The sequence below is a fragment of the Spinacia oleracea genome, chromosome 3 (assembly GCF_020520425.1).
Source record: "Spinacia oleracea cultivar Varoflay chromosome 3, BTI_SOV_V1, whole genome shotgun sequence".
NCBI lineage: Eukaryota > Viridiplantae > Streptophyta > Magnoliopsida > Caryophyllales > Amaranthaceae > Spinacia > Spinacia oleracea.
The window spans coordinates 154230913-154246985 of record NC_079489.1 but is presented as its reverse complement, the minus strand read 5'-3'; the positions used below and the strand labels follow the sequence as shown (position 1 = coordinate 154246985).

The 16073-nt window shown below is 37.0% G+C and overlaps 3 protein-coding genes across 7 annotated transcripts; 2 read left to right on the top strand and 1 right to left on the bottom strand.

Annotated features, from left to right (window-relative positions):
* The first annotated feature begins 1317 nt into the window (after nt 1-1317).
* On the top strand, nt 1318-5474 carry LOC110800418 (protein RER1D). The gene is made up of 4 exons (XM_022005724.2): nt 1318-1476; nt 3015-3402; nt 4833-5013; nt 5189-5474. The coding sequence occupies exons 2-4, from the start codon at nt 3038-3040 to the stop codon at nt 5243-5245; spliced, it is 603 nt and encodes a 200-aa protein (XP_021861416.1). The 5' UTR covers nt 1318-1476; nt 3015-3037; the 3' UTR covers nt 5246-5474.
* A 136-nt stretch (nt 5475-5610) lies between these two features.
* On the top strand, nt 5611-10106 carry LOC110800417 (ankyrin repeat-containing protein BDA1). Of its 5 annotated transcripts, none has more exons than XM_022005723.2 (6): nt 5611-5798; nt 5918-6011; nt 6076-6159; nt 7009-7583; nt 8464-8805; nt 9573-10106. In XM_022005723.2, the coding sequence occupies exons 4-6, from the start codon at nt 7011-7013 to the stop codon at nt 9957-9959; spliced, it is 1302 nt and encodes a 433-aa protein (XP_021861415.1). In that variant the 5' UTR covers nt 5611-5798; nt 5918-6011; nt 6076-6159; nt 7009-7010; the 3' UTR covers nt 9960-10106. The 5 variants fall into 5 exon arrangements, with proteins under 5 accessions (XP_021861415.1, XP_056696951.1, XP_021861413.1 ...); XM_056840973.1 differs by having other exon boundaries at nt 6076-6396; XM_022005721.2 differs by lacking the exon at nt 6076-6159.
* Nucleotides 10107-10829: 723 nt separating this feature from the next.
* LOC110800424 (pheophytinase, chloroplastic) lies at nt 10830-15692 on the bottom strand. Its single transcript, XM_022005729.2, has 7 exons — nt 15467-15692; nt 15271-15375; nt 13913-14051; nt 13281-13451; nt 12591-12834; nt 12129-12220; nt 10830-11238 (listed from the first exon to the last, which is right to left on the bottom strand). Exons 1-7 carry the CDS (start codon nt 15579-15581, stop codon nt 10950-10952), a joined length of 1155 nt encoding a protein of 384 aa, XP_021861421.1. The 5' UTR covers nt 15582-15692; the 3' UTR covers nt 10830-10949.
* Nucleotides 15693-16073: the final 381 nt, after the last annotated feature.

The window sequence follows — 16073 nt, the reverse complement described above, 5'->3', positions numbered from 1 at the left end:
TATTGCACGAAATTTAGTAATATTAGACTTAGGCAGACGACACAGCACGAGGGCCCGTGTGCCCAATTTTTTACCCAACTTTATCAATCGCTAACTGCTGTACCCGGGTACAGCCAGCTCTGGTTGTACCCCCCAAAAACGACGTGCTCATATTGTTTGTTCATTCTTGTCAACTGTTTGTTCTTTTTTATTGTACTGTTTGTTCATTCTTATTGTACTGTTTGTTTTTTCTTGTTGTACTGTTTGTTCTTTCATGTTGTTTTTTAAATTCATCATCAATTTTTCATAATTGTTGTATTTTTTGTTCTTTCTTCTGGAATTTTATGTTCTTTTTTATATTGTTTGTTCTTTCTTGTTTATTTGTTTGTTTATAATACTCATATGGTTAGTGTTCATAATTAAACTCTTCATTAATCTTTTATTCTTTCTTTTTGTATTGTTTGTTCTTTCTTGTTGTACTGTTTGTTCTTTCTTGTTGTTTTTTAAATTCATTCATCAAACTTATTGTTGTATTGTTTGTTCTTTCATGTTGGCTTTAAAATTCATCATAAAATTGTTCATAATTGTTGTATTGTTTGTTCATAATTGTTGTATTGTTTGTTCTTTTTTATATTGTTTGTTATTTTTTGTTGAATTATTTGTTCTTTCTTGTTTATTTGTTTGTTCATAATAATTATCTGCTTTATTGTTTGTTCTTTCTTGTTGTATTGTTTGTTTTTTCATGTTGGCTTTAAAATTCATCATAAAATTGTTCATAATTGTTGTATTGTTTGTTCTTTTTTCTGGAATTTTATGTTCTTTTTTATATTGTTTGTTCTTTTTTGTTGAATTATTTGTTCTTTCTTGTTTATTTGTTTGTTCACAATAAATATATGGTTAATGTTCATAATGAAATTGTTCACTTCATTGGTCTTTTATGTTTTTACAAGCGCCTAAATTGTTTATTTCCAAATAAATAAATAAATGTTCATTTCCAAAATAGTAAATGTTCATTCCAAATAAATAAATAAATGTTCATTTCCGAAATAGTAAATGTTCATTTTTGTAGCTTATTTCCAAATAAATAAATAAATGTTCATTTCCAAAATAGTAAATGTTCATTCCAAATAAATAAATAAATATTCATTTCCAAAATAGTAAATGTTCATTTTTGTACCAGTATATTAATGTTCATTTTAAACAACACAAAACGATATCGTTTTGGGTGGGGGTACAGCCAGCTTTGACTGTACCCGGGTATAGCCAAAAATTTGCGCAACTCTATACATGTGGGCTTGACATGAGACGGGACCATGACTCGTGGGCTCGACCCAAAGCCCCGCCCAGCCCACGGCCATTTTTAAGTGACCCTCCGTTTAATCCTTCGCATTTCATACTCCGTAACAAAAGAACAGATAGTTAACCCCCAAATTTCAGTCGATTTTCTCTCCCTCTTCAATTCGGTGCTTCGAGGCTTCATCTAAGCTCCCGTAAAAGGTTTGAGAAGTTTCAATTGTTCACATTTAATGTTTTCATGTGCTTAATCAATTAATTGTTGACATTATTGATTTATAAGCGATATCATATTCTGTTTGATTTTAATTTGTTTTTTAAGCTGCAATTCTGCTAGTTTTGCTTATTTATGCCTGTCAATTCGTTGCTTTGTTACTTAAGTTTACTCATCTATTGCTAATTACGATTCAATCTTTGATTAAAGAGTGATTTGAAAGAAAGGGGTTGAATTAATCCACGGATTTTTTTTTCTTTCGGGGAAGAACAAGTAAATCTTGCTAGAAATGGTGGTGATGATGATGATATATTGATACTGATGTTTGATAGGATTCTTAGAAGAGAGAATAAAACAAACATTGATGTGTGTTGCAGGATCCTGATGATGCTTCTGCTTGATCAATTGCCCTAGTTTGTTTGTTGTGGGCGGTGGGGTTAGGCTGTATTGCTGTGCTGAAATCGTAGCGGGTTAATTGGGAACATTGTTCCCCTGTTGGATGCTAAGTTTAAAAAATCGCGCCTAGGCTAACCTAGGCTCACTGATGTCAACCAGGCGCGCGCCTTCGTGCGCCTTAAGTAAGGCGTAAGGCACAACGCCTTGTGGGCCTTCAGTCTTCAGGCGCAGCACGCTGACATGGATCTTTTATTTACTTTTACTTTTTCTTTTTTAAGGATGTAAACACACCTCATGTGACCTATCAACGGTCATATCCCTACAACCTAAGCTATTTGGATAGTGGCAGTAGAATAATATGAGTTAATTTTCATATTTCCAACTTGTAATTACCATTGAAGATTCTAATGCAGACAATCCATCGACGGGATCACGCGATGCTTATGAACCGACAAAAAAATATGACACCCCAATAGTATTATGTTGTTTTGAGTATAAATTGGGTTAATTTTGTTTTATACCGAATTTTAAGGTTTAATAGGAAATTATGTGCGCCTCGTATCCAAAAGGGGCTGCGCCTTGCGCCTAGGCTCCATGATCCTTGTGCGCCTTAGTTCGCCGTTGGATGCTGGAAATGACTTCGTTTGTGTGTGTGTGGGTGGTGGGAGGGGGAAATGATGTAGTATTGGTGACGAAACACTCTTTCCGTTTTTTAATAAATGCATCAGTTTGACTAGCACAAGTTTAAAAAGTTGATATTTTGAAAATATACCATTGTGGCTAATCCAACAAGATGGTATGTGATAACACATGTAGAGTTAGCTTATGAATAGTTTAAAAGTCTAAGTGATCTACTCGTATTTATTTAGAAACGGAGGAGTATTTGTTAAGGAGAACTATTGATTTGACCACATAGTTATTGACTTATTGTTAACTAAGAATGGTAATTTTGATTACTGTTTTTATTTGGATGCGCCTAAATTCTGATTTTAGGTCAAGAGTCGAGTCCTTGCTAGTTAGAACTTTGAACATTTTTTTTGTTTTTTTAGGTTTAAAGGACTATTTCATAACATATGGGATCGACCGTCGGACTTTTATTGCACTAACTTACACATTCTTATGTGTGTTTCAGCACGGCTTTTGAATTTAGTCTTTATGAACTCAGAGAATGGAGAGATTGGTGACAATGAAGAGCCAGTGCCTCTTCCAACTTGGAGAAGCAACCTAAATAAGAGATTTCTGCATTACTTGGATAGATCGGTGCCTCATCTGCTGCGGAGATGGCTTGTGACTATAGGGGTGGCGATGATTTATGTTTTGAGGGTGTATTGGGTCAAGGGATTTCATGTTGTGTCCTATGGTTTGGCCACATATGTGCTGAATTTGTTGATTGGTTTTTTTTCACCAAATGTTGATCCAGAGCTTGAAGGACGAGATGGAGCTCCCTCTCCAGTCTCTCCTGGCAGAGATGGTGATGAATATAAGCCGTTTGAGAGACGCGTGCCAGAGTTCCGGTTTTGGTAATGCATTTATCTTAATCATATTGCCATGTATGATTAACTTTTTAAGGGAGGTCTTTGGTATGCTATTAAACAATTATATTCCTTAAGGTACCATCTTAATATATATGTTGCCGCATTAATGTTTGCCTTGTCGTCAGTCATGATTATTTTATTATCCCACACCTCTCTCCCGCTCAGGGGGAGGGGGATCCACATACAGATGGTTTCAGTGGAATTGAAGTAAAGACATAAAACTTCGTGTATGACAGTGGTGTCTGGTGTGCACCACATGTGACTTAATTGGGTGGTTTAATGATTTTGAGTTTTAAAGCCACCCCATAATGGGGTCCGGATCCTCTATCCCAGATTTTGTTGAGTTGGGAAACTAGATGGGACACGAATTTGGGACAGAGGATTCACACTCCCACATGATGTTTCTATCACATGTATTCACGTGATATCTGTTCACCCTTTTGTGAGGTTTGCTTAGCTTTCATATGATGCATTCTTGCTGAATTACAGTGGTGTAGGCTTTCTGTACTAGGACCTACTACTCCCTCCCTCGTTCCAAACCCGAAACCCTAGCTTGTTTGGTAAACTATGAAGCTTTTTTAGCAGGTTTGGGTAAACTATGAAGTTTTTTAAGCAGGTTTTTACCTTCCTGCTCCTTGTTTGAATGTTCAGGCTTATTAAGGGCAGCTAGGTAGGTGCTTGGTCCACAGTACCGGACACACATCAACAACCTATTAATGGGACACATGAAACTAGTCACATATCAAGGAGAACTACACCTTAATCATGTTAGTTTGTTAATACTCCACTTGTAAATCCTAACCTCTGTCGTCAGTTAGTAGTGCTACCTACATCAGAAACTAGTTATTAGGTAACTTTCTTATAAATAGCTATATTAAGTAGTTGTTCCCAAAACTCGACATATATTAGGTAATTTCTTGAAAGAAAAATCAATATTATGAAATTACTTTTATCATACAATTCTAATGGTGGTGAAAGCTAAATCTTGGAAGTAGAATTTTAATCTCCTGACGTGTGTTTAACCCTTAACCAAATACTGCTGTAGTAGGGTGACTTTGTTTCCATCGTGTGTGCAGATTGTATGGAACTTGGCACATTCCATACAAGCCTTACATACAGGTGCTGCGAATGTGTAGGAATAGGAAAGTGTTTAGAAGGGACCACGAGGCTCATGATCTCTGCTGCCTGTGCCTTCCCTCCGTCACTGAAGTCAGTGCAGCTTGTTGACCTGATACTATTCCACATTTCCGCCATAAAGTCCAGCTTGTTGATCTGATGAATCATGTCGCTATTGCTCGATTTGTTATTCACACGTTCCACCTGTTCATATCTGCACGCTTGTTGATTTTATCAGAGTATTGGGATTTATGGTGTATTTTGGCTTGTCTTTTACGTTTTTACAACTTTTATCTCAGGTACGCCATCACCAAGGCTTTTATCGTTGCATTTATATTGACTTTCATATCAGTGTTGGATGTACCGGTTTTCTGGCCAATATTGTCAAGCTATTGGGTCTTTCTCTTTGTGCTCACGATGATACGTCAAATTGTACATATGTTCAAATACAAGTATAACCCATTCAGAACTGCAAAACCGGTAAGGATATTTTGCTACTTTGCTATTATATAGGGCTGATGAATTCTTCTTTGTATTAGTGATACAGTAGTTCAGACGTTCAGCTCTCCAGCTGTTGCCTTTTAATTTACATACTGCAGCTTGTACCTATGTTTCTAATCGGGGTCTTTTTTCTTCCTCTTTGATTTTCCTACAGAAGTATGAGGGGAATAGGTCATCTACTAGTGGCAGTGGCACAGCTAGAGATGAATAAGTACATCGGAGTTACCAGTTACCAGAAATTAAAGAAAGCAGACACTTGTACTAGTAAATGTTCATGATCATGTTTACTCCTGACATCTTAAAGAGTGAATTGTAGACTTGGTAGTTATAAATTTGCAGTAAAAATAGGTTTTACTAATTTTAAAGACGAGCTTGTACATATGAAATCATTTCATCGCCTTTTATAAACCTCTCTATTGATAATCCTTTTCTTCTGTCTATTTGTTGGCTTTCATTCTTTGCAAAGCTCTGTCATTAGACAGGATCGTTTCCAGATGAATGTGCTTGGACAATGCATGATAACTTCTATTTTAGGTCAAAACATACACAACATTTATGCACATATTTGCAAGTTGGGATCAAAGAGATGTGTCACCTTGACTCTTCTTCAATTGTGGCATGTTCTAATCAATCTGAGACAGGCTAGAATGCTGGGTTCTGTTTATATATCAGTGAAGCAGCTGACATGAATTACAAAGTTACGCAATGTAGGCGGACATCGGACTCCACATTTTCCTATATTTTCTAATCACCTAGAGAAAAAGGTTTGCAGAGGGATTTCTTTTGTCTTATGTTCACTTTTTTGTGTGTTTCTTCAATTAGACTTTCACTTCATGATAGTGGTTGAAATGATTAGTGACTTTGAAATTGTTGCTTATTGCAGGTGTGAGCACACGATGCATGATTTTGTATGCTCATTTGACTTCAATGATCCAGCATTTGAGGCTTTTGCATATAAGATAACTGAAAGAAAGATGGTAAGAATCCCAATCCCATGTATGATCTACATTTTAATTTGTGGCTGAAACCATAGCTTCTTAGATTGCTGCGGTGAGGGGAATACTGATTAACCTGCTGCAAGATGTGTAACTGCGTGAGCCGCTTGAAAAATCTCACTGTATTTCTGTAAGTGGTCTTACGCTATACACAGCTTGCAAACCCATTTACCTTTTTCATTCATGCCTCTCTTAAGTCATTACTCATTACCCTTGTTTTGGATTTAAGTTTCTCTTCTAGTTTGATCCTAGCCTTTTCAGACTCTCAGTAGAAGAAAATGAAGTGTGATTTTTGATATAGCGCGTTTATGAAGACAATGCACGTGGACATCAAGTTCATTGGCGCAGCCCAGGTTTCTTAGCAAATGTAGGTGTTATGGCCTAGTGTTCACCTCACCCTAACCTGCATTTGTACACGTCTCACTGTAACAGAGATGCCAACAGCCCACCACCTTCACTTCAAGAAAAATAATATCATGTGACCAAATTGCATCATACTGTTATTGTTCAGGCCCCATGGTATGGCCTAAAATGGTTGTTAACTACAATTTAATGTCTCTTTCAAAGTCGTATCTGTTGGAAATTACTACTTAAGTAAGCTACTTTAATATTGGTTTTGACCCTGTTAGCCGTTTACACCTATCATTTGAAATATTTGTCTGACCAATAATCTCATGCTTATGCAAAATTAAGTTTTAGACGTGGCGATGAATTGATGATTATGACCAATGATAATATAAAATACTCAAAAGAATTTTGAAGAGAATAATATTATAATGTTTATTCTTGTGTAAAGTTTCAAAATATTATAATGTTTTCACATTATATTCAACCTTCCTAATTCCCATCTTCAGAGTTTGACTTTTTCTCTCCTTGTTGCTCCTTGAATCATCCGTTTGTATTATATTCTAAATATCAGTTGCAAAACCATGAAAGAACTTGAAATTTGATGTATTGTTTTATTCACTTTCTTCTGCAGAAATGGATGGATTGTTCCAGGCCGCTCAAACAGGGGATATTGAGGAATTACACCAACTGTTAACAAGAAATCCCCTTATCCTTCACCAAATCCCACTTATACATGCTCAGAATCCTTTACATTTTGCTTCTGCAGCAGGACACTTAGACTTTGCAAAGAAAATACTGGAATTAAAGCCTGAATTTGCCACACAGGTGAATGCAGAAGGATATAGCCCAATGCATTTAGCATCAGGAAATGGACACCTACAGATAGTAAGAGAGATCATCACCAGAACTGACTCAAATGTTTGCCGTATCGAAGGAAAAGACAGGACTACCCCTCTTCATTTAGCCGTGCTAGGAGGTAGGGTTGACGTGATACACGAAATTCTAGCTAATTGTGAAGGATGTATGGATGATGTGACGGTGCAGAAAGAGACGGCTTTGCATCTTGCTGTCAAGAACTTTCAGGTTGAGAGCTTTCGGGTTTTGTTGGATTGGACCAGGGAAACGGGCAAAGAAGAGATTCTGAATGGGAAGGATGAACATGGGAATACCATCCTGCATCTTGCAATCTGGAAGAAGCAAAGACAGGCAAGTGTTTATCATATGAAGTATATTTGGTTACAATTATCCCTGTTCTTTTCAACTTATAAAAATCAGTTTTGATCAGTTTTAATCCGTAATAATCAGTAAATGGTTAACTACATATTAGTATATGTCAATAACTGGTAGGTAATCAACAAAATCAGTTCCAATGAATGTAAAATCAGTTACACTTGTAAATCAGTTGATGATAGATTTTTTTTCTCTCTTGATGACTAAAGAAAAAACCTCTTTTTCTTATGTGTTACATTCTAGGTTTTGTTTCATTTTTCTTTATTCTATATGAACAGTTTAGATGACTCAGGGAATTCTTTTACCCTGTGATTGATGGCACATGTGGTCCTATCTATGACGCCTAGGGCTGCACGCCGGTCCAAGTCCGGACCCGACCGGACCAGAACCAGAATCAAGAAAATTTGTGGACCGAAGACTGGAACGAAAAAATTCCCGTCAAGACCACCGGACCGGGTCCGTGTTTAGACCGAAATTATTGAATAAATCCATACAATTTTCAAGGTTATTTATTTTCAAACAAAATATAGTTAGAAAATCTTTCAAACTTTAATTCTCCATTTTTAAGGGAGTAGAGGTGGACATAGAAGACTAAAGAGTAGGACATCAAAATAAAATAACACATTAATGATTTATTTAATATAAATCAGGTCAACCGGTTCGGACAGGAAGCCCGGAAACTAAAATTTAAAGGACTGAAGACCGGAGCAGAATCAACCGGTCCGGTCCAAAACCGGTCAGATTTTGGTCTATTTACCGGTCCAGACCGGGTTTTAAACACCCCTAATGACACGACCTCTGATAGTTAAGTTTTTTATATCTTCCAAACGAGTAATGGATGGTTTCTTGAATGTAGGTTGTAGAAATGCTTCTCAGAAACAATTCCAGGACTCTGGAGGTGAATGCAATAAACAAGAGCTGTTTAACAGCACTGGACTTACTGTCGATTTTCCCAAGTGAAGCCGGTGACAGAGAAATTCAGGAAATTCTACTGTGTTCTGGGGCACTAAAATCCCGAGATCTTACCCCCCACACCACAACAACTTGCTCCTCATCAACAACAAACGACCCTTCAGCAAACAGCCATTCAAAGGATCTCGTCAAGTACTTCAGTTTCCACAACGGAAGAGACTCTCCAAGTGATGCACGAAGTGCACTTCTAGTCATAGCCGTGTTGGTAGCAACAGCAACGTACCAGGTTAGTATCAGCCCTCCCGGTGATGTAGAGGACAGGGTGTCGGGTCTGACACAGTGCACCCTAACACAACCCATAGTGGGTCACGTGGGTTGAACCCACTTATGACCCATGACACAAACCTGCCCAACTCGGATATTTTTGATGTGTCGTAGGTCGAGTTTTTCAACACATCCCATTTCGACCCACCCCATCGGACCTAACACAAACCAGCATAGCACACCCGACCCACCCCACCCAACTCCGGAACCCAACCCACCCAACACACCTAACCCAGTGACAAGACCCGCCATCCTAACTTAAACTATTTTGTATGTTTAAAATGCTAATAAATTCTAATTTTATTGTTTAAATATACGTTAACAACATCAACATACCAGTTTGGTATCAGCCCTCCCGGTGATGATGTAGAGATGGCCAGTGTGGGTCTGACCTAGCGCAGCCTGACACAGCCCATAGTGGGTCACGTGGGTTGAACCCACGTATGACCCATGGCACAAACCTGCCCAACGGATATTTTTTTGATGTGTCGTGGGTCGAGTTTTTTCAACACAACCCATTTCGACCCACCCTATCGAACCTGACACAACCCAGCACAGCACACCCGACCCACCCAACCCAACCCTACACGCGAACCAACATACAAACCCAACCCACCTAATCCCGTGACAAGACCCGCCATCCTCATTTAAACTATTTTGTATGTTTAAAATGCTAATAAATTCTAATTTTATTGTTTAAACATACACTAACAACAGCAACCTTAACAGGTTGGTATCAGCCCACCCGGTGATGTATGGCAGGATAACGGCGAAGGCCATCTAGCCGGAACTTCTATCATGGGTACTCGTGACTTGATTTCATTCATCGTTCTAGTTTCATGCAATTCTATTGGATTTAACGTCTCTCTATACATGATAGCTACATTAACCAGCAAATTCCCATTACAGACAGAGCTTCAGATCTGTCTCTTAGCATTGTATGTCACATTCAATGTTGCTGTAACTGGTACTTCACCGAAAGGCGCCAGAGTTTTTGTAAACGTGTTCACATCAGTGTTGCCTACCGCGGTGCCTCTTTGCTGCGGTTTGCTCCGGAAACTCAGAGTTTTTGAACGTATGAGTGGGATATTTCGCATGTTTAGAAGAGAATGTTAGTGAGATGCTGAAAAATGAGACCGAGCGATCATAATCTTATTCATAGTTCATTGTAAATATCTGTATTCTGTAACCCATCCCTGTTGGCTGTTGTTACCTCTATGAAATTCTTAAAAATCTCTTTTTTTCTTTTGTTTTTTGGTTTTACTACGAGGACTTTTTTTTTACCGCGAGTGAATTAATCTCCAGCGAGAGTTTGCATGGGTACCTCGATGAGCATCATTCCTCCCAACTAAGTTTTTTTCCTTACCCAAGGTCCGAACCCGAGACCTAGTTAAAGAGCAAAAGGCCTTTAACCACTAGCGCCAACCCTAGTTGGTTCTTTTTTCTCTTGTGTTTTGTGTGATGACACCCTTGAGGGTAGGGTATCCTAATATCTTGTCATTACCTAGCTAGTGATGGATGATTAAATAATCAAAGTTGGTTGATTTGAAATTTTAGAGGTTAATGTAGAGCGATTTTCATCAAAAATGATTAAAATTTCCAAAATACTTCCCTTTTTAACATAATTCTTAATCTAGCGTCAGTTATCAATTGTCTTAAAAAGTAAAAAAAATCACAAGTTCAACTATGAACCGCCAACTGAATTGGCGATCTATAACAAAACCGCCAATTCAGTTGGCGGTTTCGCTTGATTGCTGCTACACGGCAAGTGAATTGGAATTATGTCACTACATCATTTATAAACCGCCAATTGAAATGATTTTACCTATATAAGTCAACCAATTGAATTGACAATTTTGTTCTTCCCAATAATAATAATTAAAAAAAATATTGATTTGCTTGTTGAGAATTATGTTTAACAGGGCTAGAAACTTTGACATTTTTAAGCATTTTCTACAGATATTATTCGTTAATGCAAATACTAAGTAACTTTTTTTAACTTTTTTTTATTGATGTATAATGCTATTCTACCCAGTACAAAAAATATTGTTAAAATTTACAGTATACTTACACTTGAGAGTTGATACAAATGTACATACTAGTTTATCACGACACATTTACAGAGGTTGGTAACGGTAATTTTTCGAGGTTTAAATTCGACAACCAATCCAATAAAGCTGTGTTGACGAGCTCAGGAACTTCATCATGAGGACAATGTCCAGCTTGAAGATTTACAACAGTTGTACTTGGATAGAATTCCTTGATCTGCTTGGCCTTATTCGGGCCTACCCACGGGTCGAGGTCGCCCCATATCAGTAACAATGGGCAAGATAGTTTGCTTAATAGGCTGTCAAGTGTGTACTTCCTCTGGTTTGACATGAAGCGCGACATCAATCTGTTATAACAGGAGTAAGAAAGATTATAAATAACGTAAATAAAGAACATAGAGATTTAACGTGGTTCACTAACAGTGTGTTAACCGATTCAAGGCATAATCTATCATCAAAGGACCAACAAAAGAAACAATGTTACCCTCACAAGCTTCAGATTAACGGACCATGATTCTCGCTTATCTCACTAATAATTAGGGGTGCAAATAAGCCGATACGTTCGTGAACTACTCGAGAACGAGTTCGGTCAAAACTCGTTTGATAAGTTAATAAACAAACTTGGACAAAAAGTTTAAGCTCGTTAAGTAAATGAGTCAAGCTTGAACAACTTCATGTTCAACTCGTTAGTGTCCAGCTCGCCAATGTTCGTGAACATTTCGTTTAAATTCTTTTGTATGCGTGACTATAAGGTACAACTCGTTAAAAACTCGTACAATCTCGGAAAAGTATATGACATTTTATAACTACTTTGGTTTCTTTCTATATCTTTTAAATGAAATCAACAATTTTGTTACGTATAAAAATTTGGCCCATAATCTTTTTTATTATACACATTATAATTTTTATCGTAGAAAGATTAGAAAAAATCGTTGTAAAATTAAATGAATTCGTATAATTTTTTGTTTTAAAGGTAATTTAGGGCTCGTTTATGTTATCAAAACTCGATTTAAGCTCGTTCAAGCTCGACTTGAAATGCAAACAAGCTTGTTATGAACAAAGATCGAACAAATCATAGTCTTTACGAGCAAAGCTCGAACAAATATTTTTCAAAGCTCGAGTTAGCTTGAGCACTAATAATCCTTATCAAGCTCGGTTAGAACAGACTAAAACTCGGCTTGACTTGACTCATTTGCAGCCTTACTAATAACATGGGAATTCATGAGAGTACGCATACCTGAAATAAACCTCTCCTGCTTTAGGATCTGCTGCTGGTTGGGTTATGGATTCCACGAGGTAGTCATCCACGTTGGAGCTATTTACGTACACCTGAGCAATAGCAAGCCAACATCGAATACTTTAGAGTAAACTAAGACTTTGTTCTGTTCACCTTATTTCCACTTATTTCGGGAAAAATAAGTTCAAATAAGTTTAGTTAAGTTCATATAAGTTCAAATAAGATAAGTTCAGGAAAATAAGGGTTACCCAAATATAATTTATAACTAAAACGAGTTCTGATAAGTTTTAATAACCCCGGTTAAGTTTAAATAAGTTCAGATAAGATAAGTTCAGAAAAAATAAGTGAAAATCAGGTGAATAGAAAGCACCCTAAGAATGCTTGAAATCTTGAATACATTTAGTACGCTTGTAAAGTGAGTATTGTGTGTGTAGCTTTGAGTTTAGGAGGTTAGCAACTTACACTTTTAAGCACTGATGTTACGCGAGCAGGTTGTTTTGCCTGCCAGAATAAGAATCCAAGAAAAACACGCTGAAAAATTTCTTTAACAGGTTTTATAACGATCTTCTCCAAGATATTCTCCTGCTTAGGTTCTTCGGGTTGGGCATTTGGATCTCCAAACTGTCCAGCAGAGTTTAGAAGTACAACTCCGGCAACTTTTTCAGGCAAACTAGCTGCTGATGCCAGTACAGTAAACCCTCCTAGGCTGCGGAAGGAATCACGTGTTCCAGAACATCAGTGAAAGGAAGCATGAAAGAGCTTTGCATAATTGCATTACATATAAAGTTTCTGTGGAGTTACATTAGGCTCCGTTTGGTTTGGTGTAAGACGTGTCCAGTGCAAAATGATTTTGCAAGGGAAAACACAATTCCAAACTAGTTTTCCTTTGTTTGGTTCCTTAAAAGAAAATGGAAGAAGAGGGTGAAGATTGAGGGTAAGGAGGAAAGGTGGAAAAGTGGTTTCCCTTCCTTTCAAATGGAAAAAGTTTTTCCACCTTTGAGGGAGTTATGGAAAATTGTTTTTCATCCCTTGCCAAATCAAACAACGTAAAATGGTTGAAAAGGGGAAAATCGTTTTCCACGTAAACGTTTTACACCCTACCACACGGAGCTTAAGGATTTAAGGGGGAAAAGCTATTTTCTTACTAGTTACCTGTTTCCTACCATAATAGCAGGTTCCTTGACTATTTCTTTGAGAAAATCAATCACTTGGTCTCTCCAGATAACAGCATCATACTCGACGAGTGCTTTCTCACTCCATCCGAACCCAAGCAAATCTATTGCATAAACCTTGTACTTTTTAGCCAACTCAGGTATGTTGTATCTGCACATGACAGATAGAAATCTTATACACTTATAGGCACTGTTACACGTATGATGGAAGCAGTAGCTCATTAGCTTGTTCAACAACATGTTCCACATTTGATCTATTGGTAGATTCCAGCGCCAAATGAACATAATTTCAGAATCTATATTACTCAGAATCATCGTTTTAGCTTAAGTACTCTATCAAATCGTCGACACTCCAACATGGGTACTGACAAACCAAAACATGGAAATATATAATATAATAGCCAAGTTTGACTGATAGACACAAATCACCGTCTGACACCAATATCTGATCACGAGTAACATTAGTCATAATACGCACAACCCTCTAAAGTTTCAAGTGTAAACCAAACTTCGAGAAAGAATGTTGGATAACATTGCTATGGACAATCTATTGACTTGAATTAGTGAAGTGTTTAATGCGGCACAAGCACTAAGTTAAAACAAACAACAAACCTCCAATGAAACGCAGAAGCGCCAAAGCCATGAACAAGAACAATTGGGGTGCCCTCTCCTTGCTCCACATAATGTATTTTGTGACCTCGCCATGTCCAAAAGTTGTATCCTTCTATCTTGTATGGCAATACTTCCAACCCTGGAAAGGCAATGCATCTTTATCACATGTTTATTACTTGCATACATCCGTGTCTCTAACCAACGAAGATAAAATTAATGTTGAGCAACATTAAAAGGAGAATGAGGGATTCAACCAATCTACCCCCAAATGTAAGATTCAACCTGCAAAGCTGTCATTTGTAGCATGAGAATTATAAAGTAAAAAATTGAGCAACATACTTGTTGAATGTTCACCCAAGAAGCCAAAAACCACCTAGCCACTGTCATAGTGTCATAGTATTACCAATGGTTTTCCGGCCTAGGACAGATACTTGCCTTCAGTAACTAAGAGGCCGATTTCATTCGAATTTCAATTGAAGTGGGCAATTTATTGACTAACTTCTACACATCATATAGCATGTAAAGAACATATAAATCTCAAACGACACATACACATTGCCTTCAATGATTCCTAATTGGCAAGTGGCAAACATAATATAGTTGTTCACATATGGTCTAATAACCAAGTTGAAAGAGTATAGAGTTGAAAAAGACAATCAACCCCCAAATGTAAAATTCAAGCTGCAAATTGAGCATAGCATTACTTCTTGAATGTGATCTCACCCAAAAACCCGAAAACCACCTAGCCACTGTCATAAAATTACCAATGGCTTTAACTAGTCTCCACTCTCCAGCCTAGGACAGATACTTGCCTCCGAATTTCGTTCGAATTTCAATTGAAGTAGGCAATTTATTGACTAACTTCTATACAACATATAGCATGTAAAGAACATAAAAATCTCAAACAACACACACACATTGCCCTTCAATAATGCATTTCCTAATTGGCAACCAGAAAATATTTGTTCACATATGGTCTAATAACCAAGAATTGAAAGAATATGGAGTTGAAAAAGTATACAAACATCATCAAAAGTTCTTGTACCATGATAAAAAGTTTGTGCTAAGCATGAAATGAAAACCATGGGTTTACCCATTATTATGCAATTCAATACCTAATTTGCTAAATTAGACAAAAAAAATGTACCATTTTCATGTTACAATTAACCTTCAGGTTTGCGGTTTGCGGGGGTGATTAGGGAACTGGGCAACACTGGCTTTACCCTATGACCTTATAACCTGAAAACTCCTGAAATTTACCTCAATTGAAATTATTTCTGATTGTGAAATTGAACATAGCTTACCATAATTTAACAATATAAGTTTGCATCTGCATAAAAATGAGTTGTAAGTAGTACCTTGAGCAGGTTTAGTAGCAAGAGAAGCTGAATCCATGGCTGCAATCCCAGTAGCTACAATTCCTCTAAAAGCAATACCCCTCCTACTAATTTGGTATTTGCTCCCTTCATCAAATTCAACAACAAATCAATAATATAATGAATTACAACACAGAATTAAGAAAACCCATAATTTTTAAGTGGGATTTAAGCTAACCTGAGTGACAAAGTCTAAAAGGAGCAGAAAAGGCTGTAGAATGAAGAAAGAAAGGTTGGTTTTTGAATCTGAATGCAGGAGTTGATGATGTACAGCATGATGAAGAAGGCAACATTGTTTTAATTTTTGTTCGGAAAAACTTCAATTCAGACTTTTATTTGAATTTTCTGGGTTTTTCCCTTAATTTTTAATTTGTGGCTAGAGCTTAGAGTGAAATTTTGAGGCGTGGCCAAACGTAAGCCAACTCTTGCCCATATTTAGCAGAAGACTAATGTTCTGTTTTAGGGAGTACTTCCTCCGTCCTTTAATACTCGACCTATTTTGATCGGATACGCTTACCAATGTACAACTTTGACCACCAATTTTTTTAACTAAATATTATAAAAACTTATAAAAATATTAATATTTTGAAAATATATATTAAGATGAAGCCAACAATATATTATATACTAATATTATTTTTCATATACTAAAAATAAAATAAGGTCAAAATAAATTATGTGAATAGTGCAAAAAGTCAAAACAGGTCGAGTATTAAGGGACGGAGGGAGTAGCTATTAGTGCACGTTAAAGGTTACACACTTACACAACGTGTTTCTGAATAAAT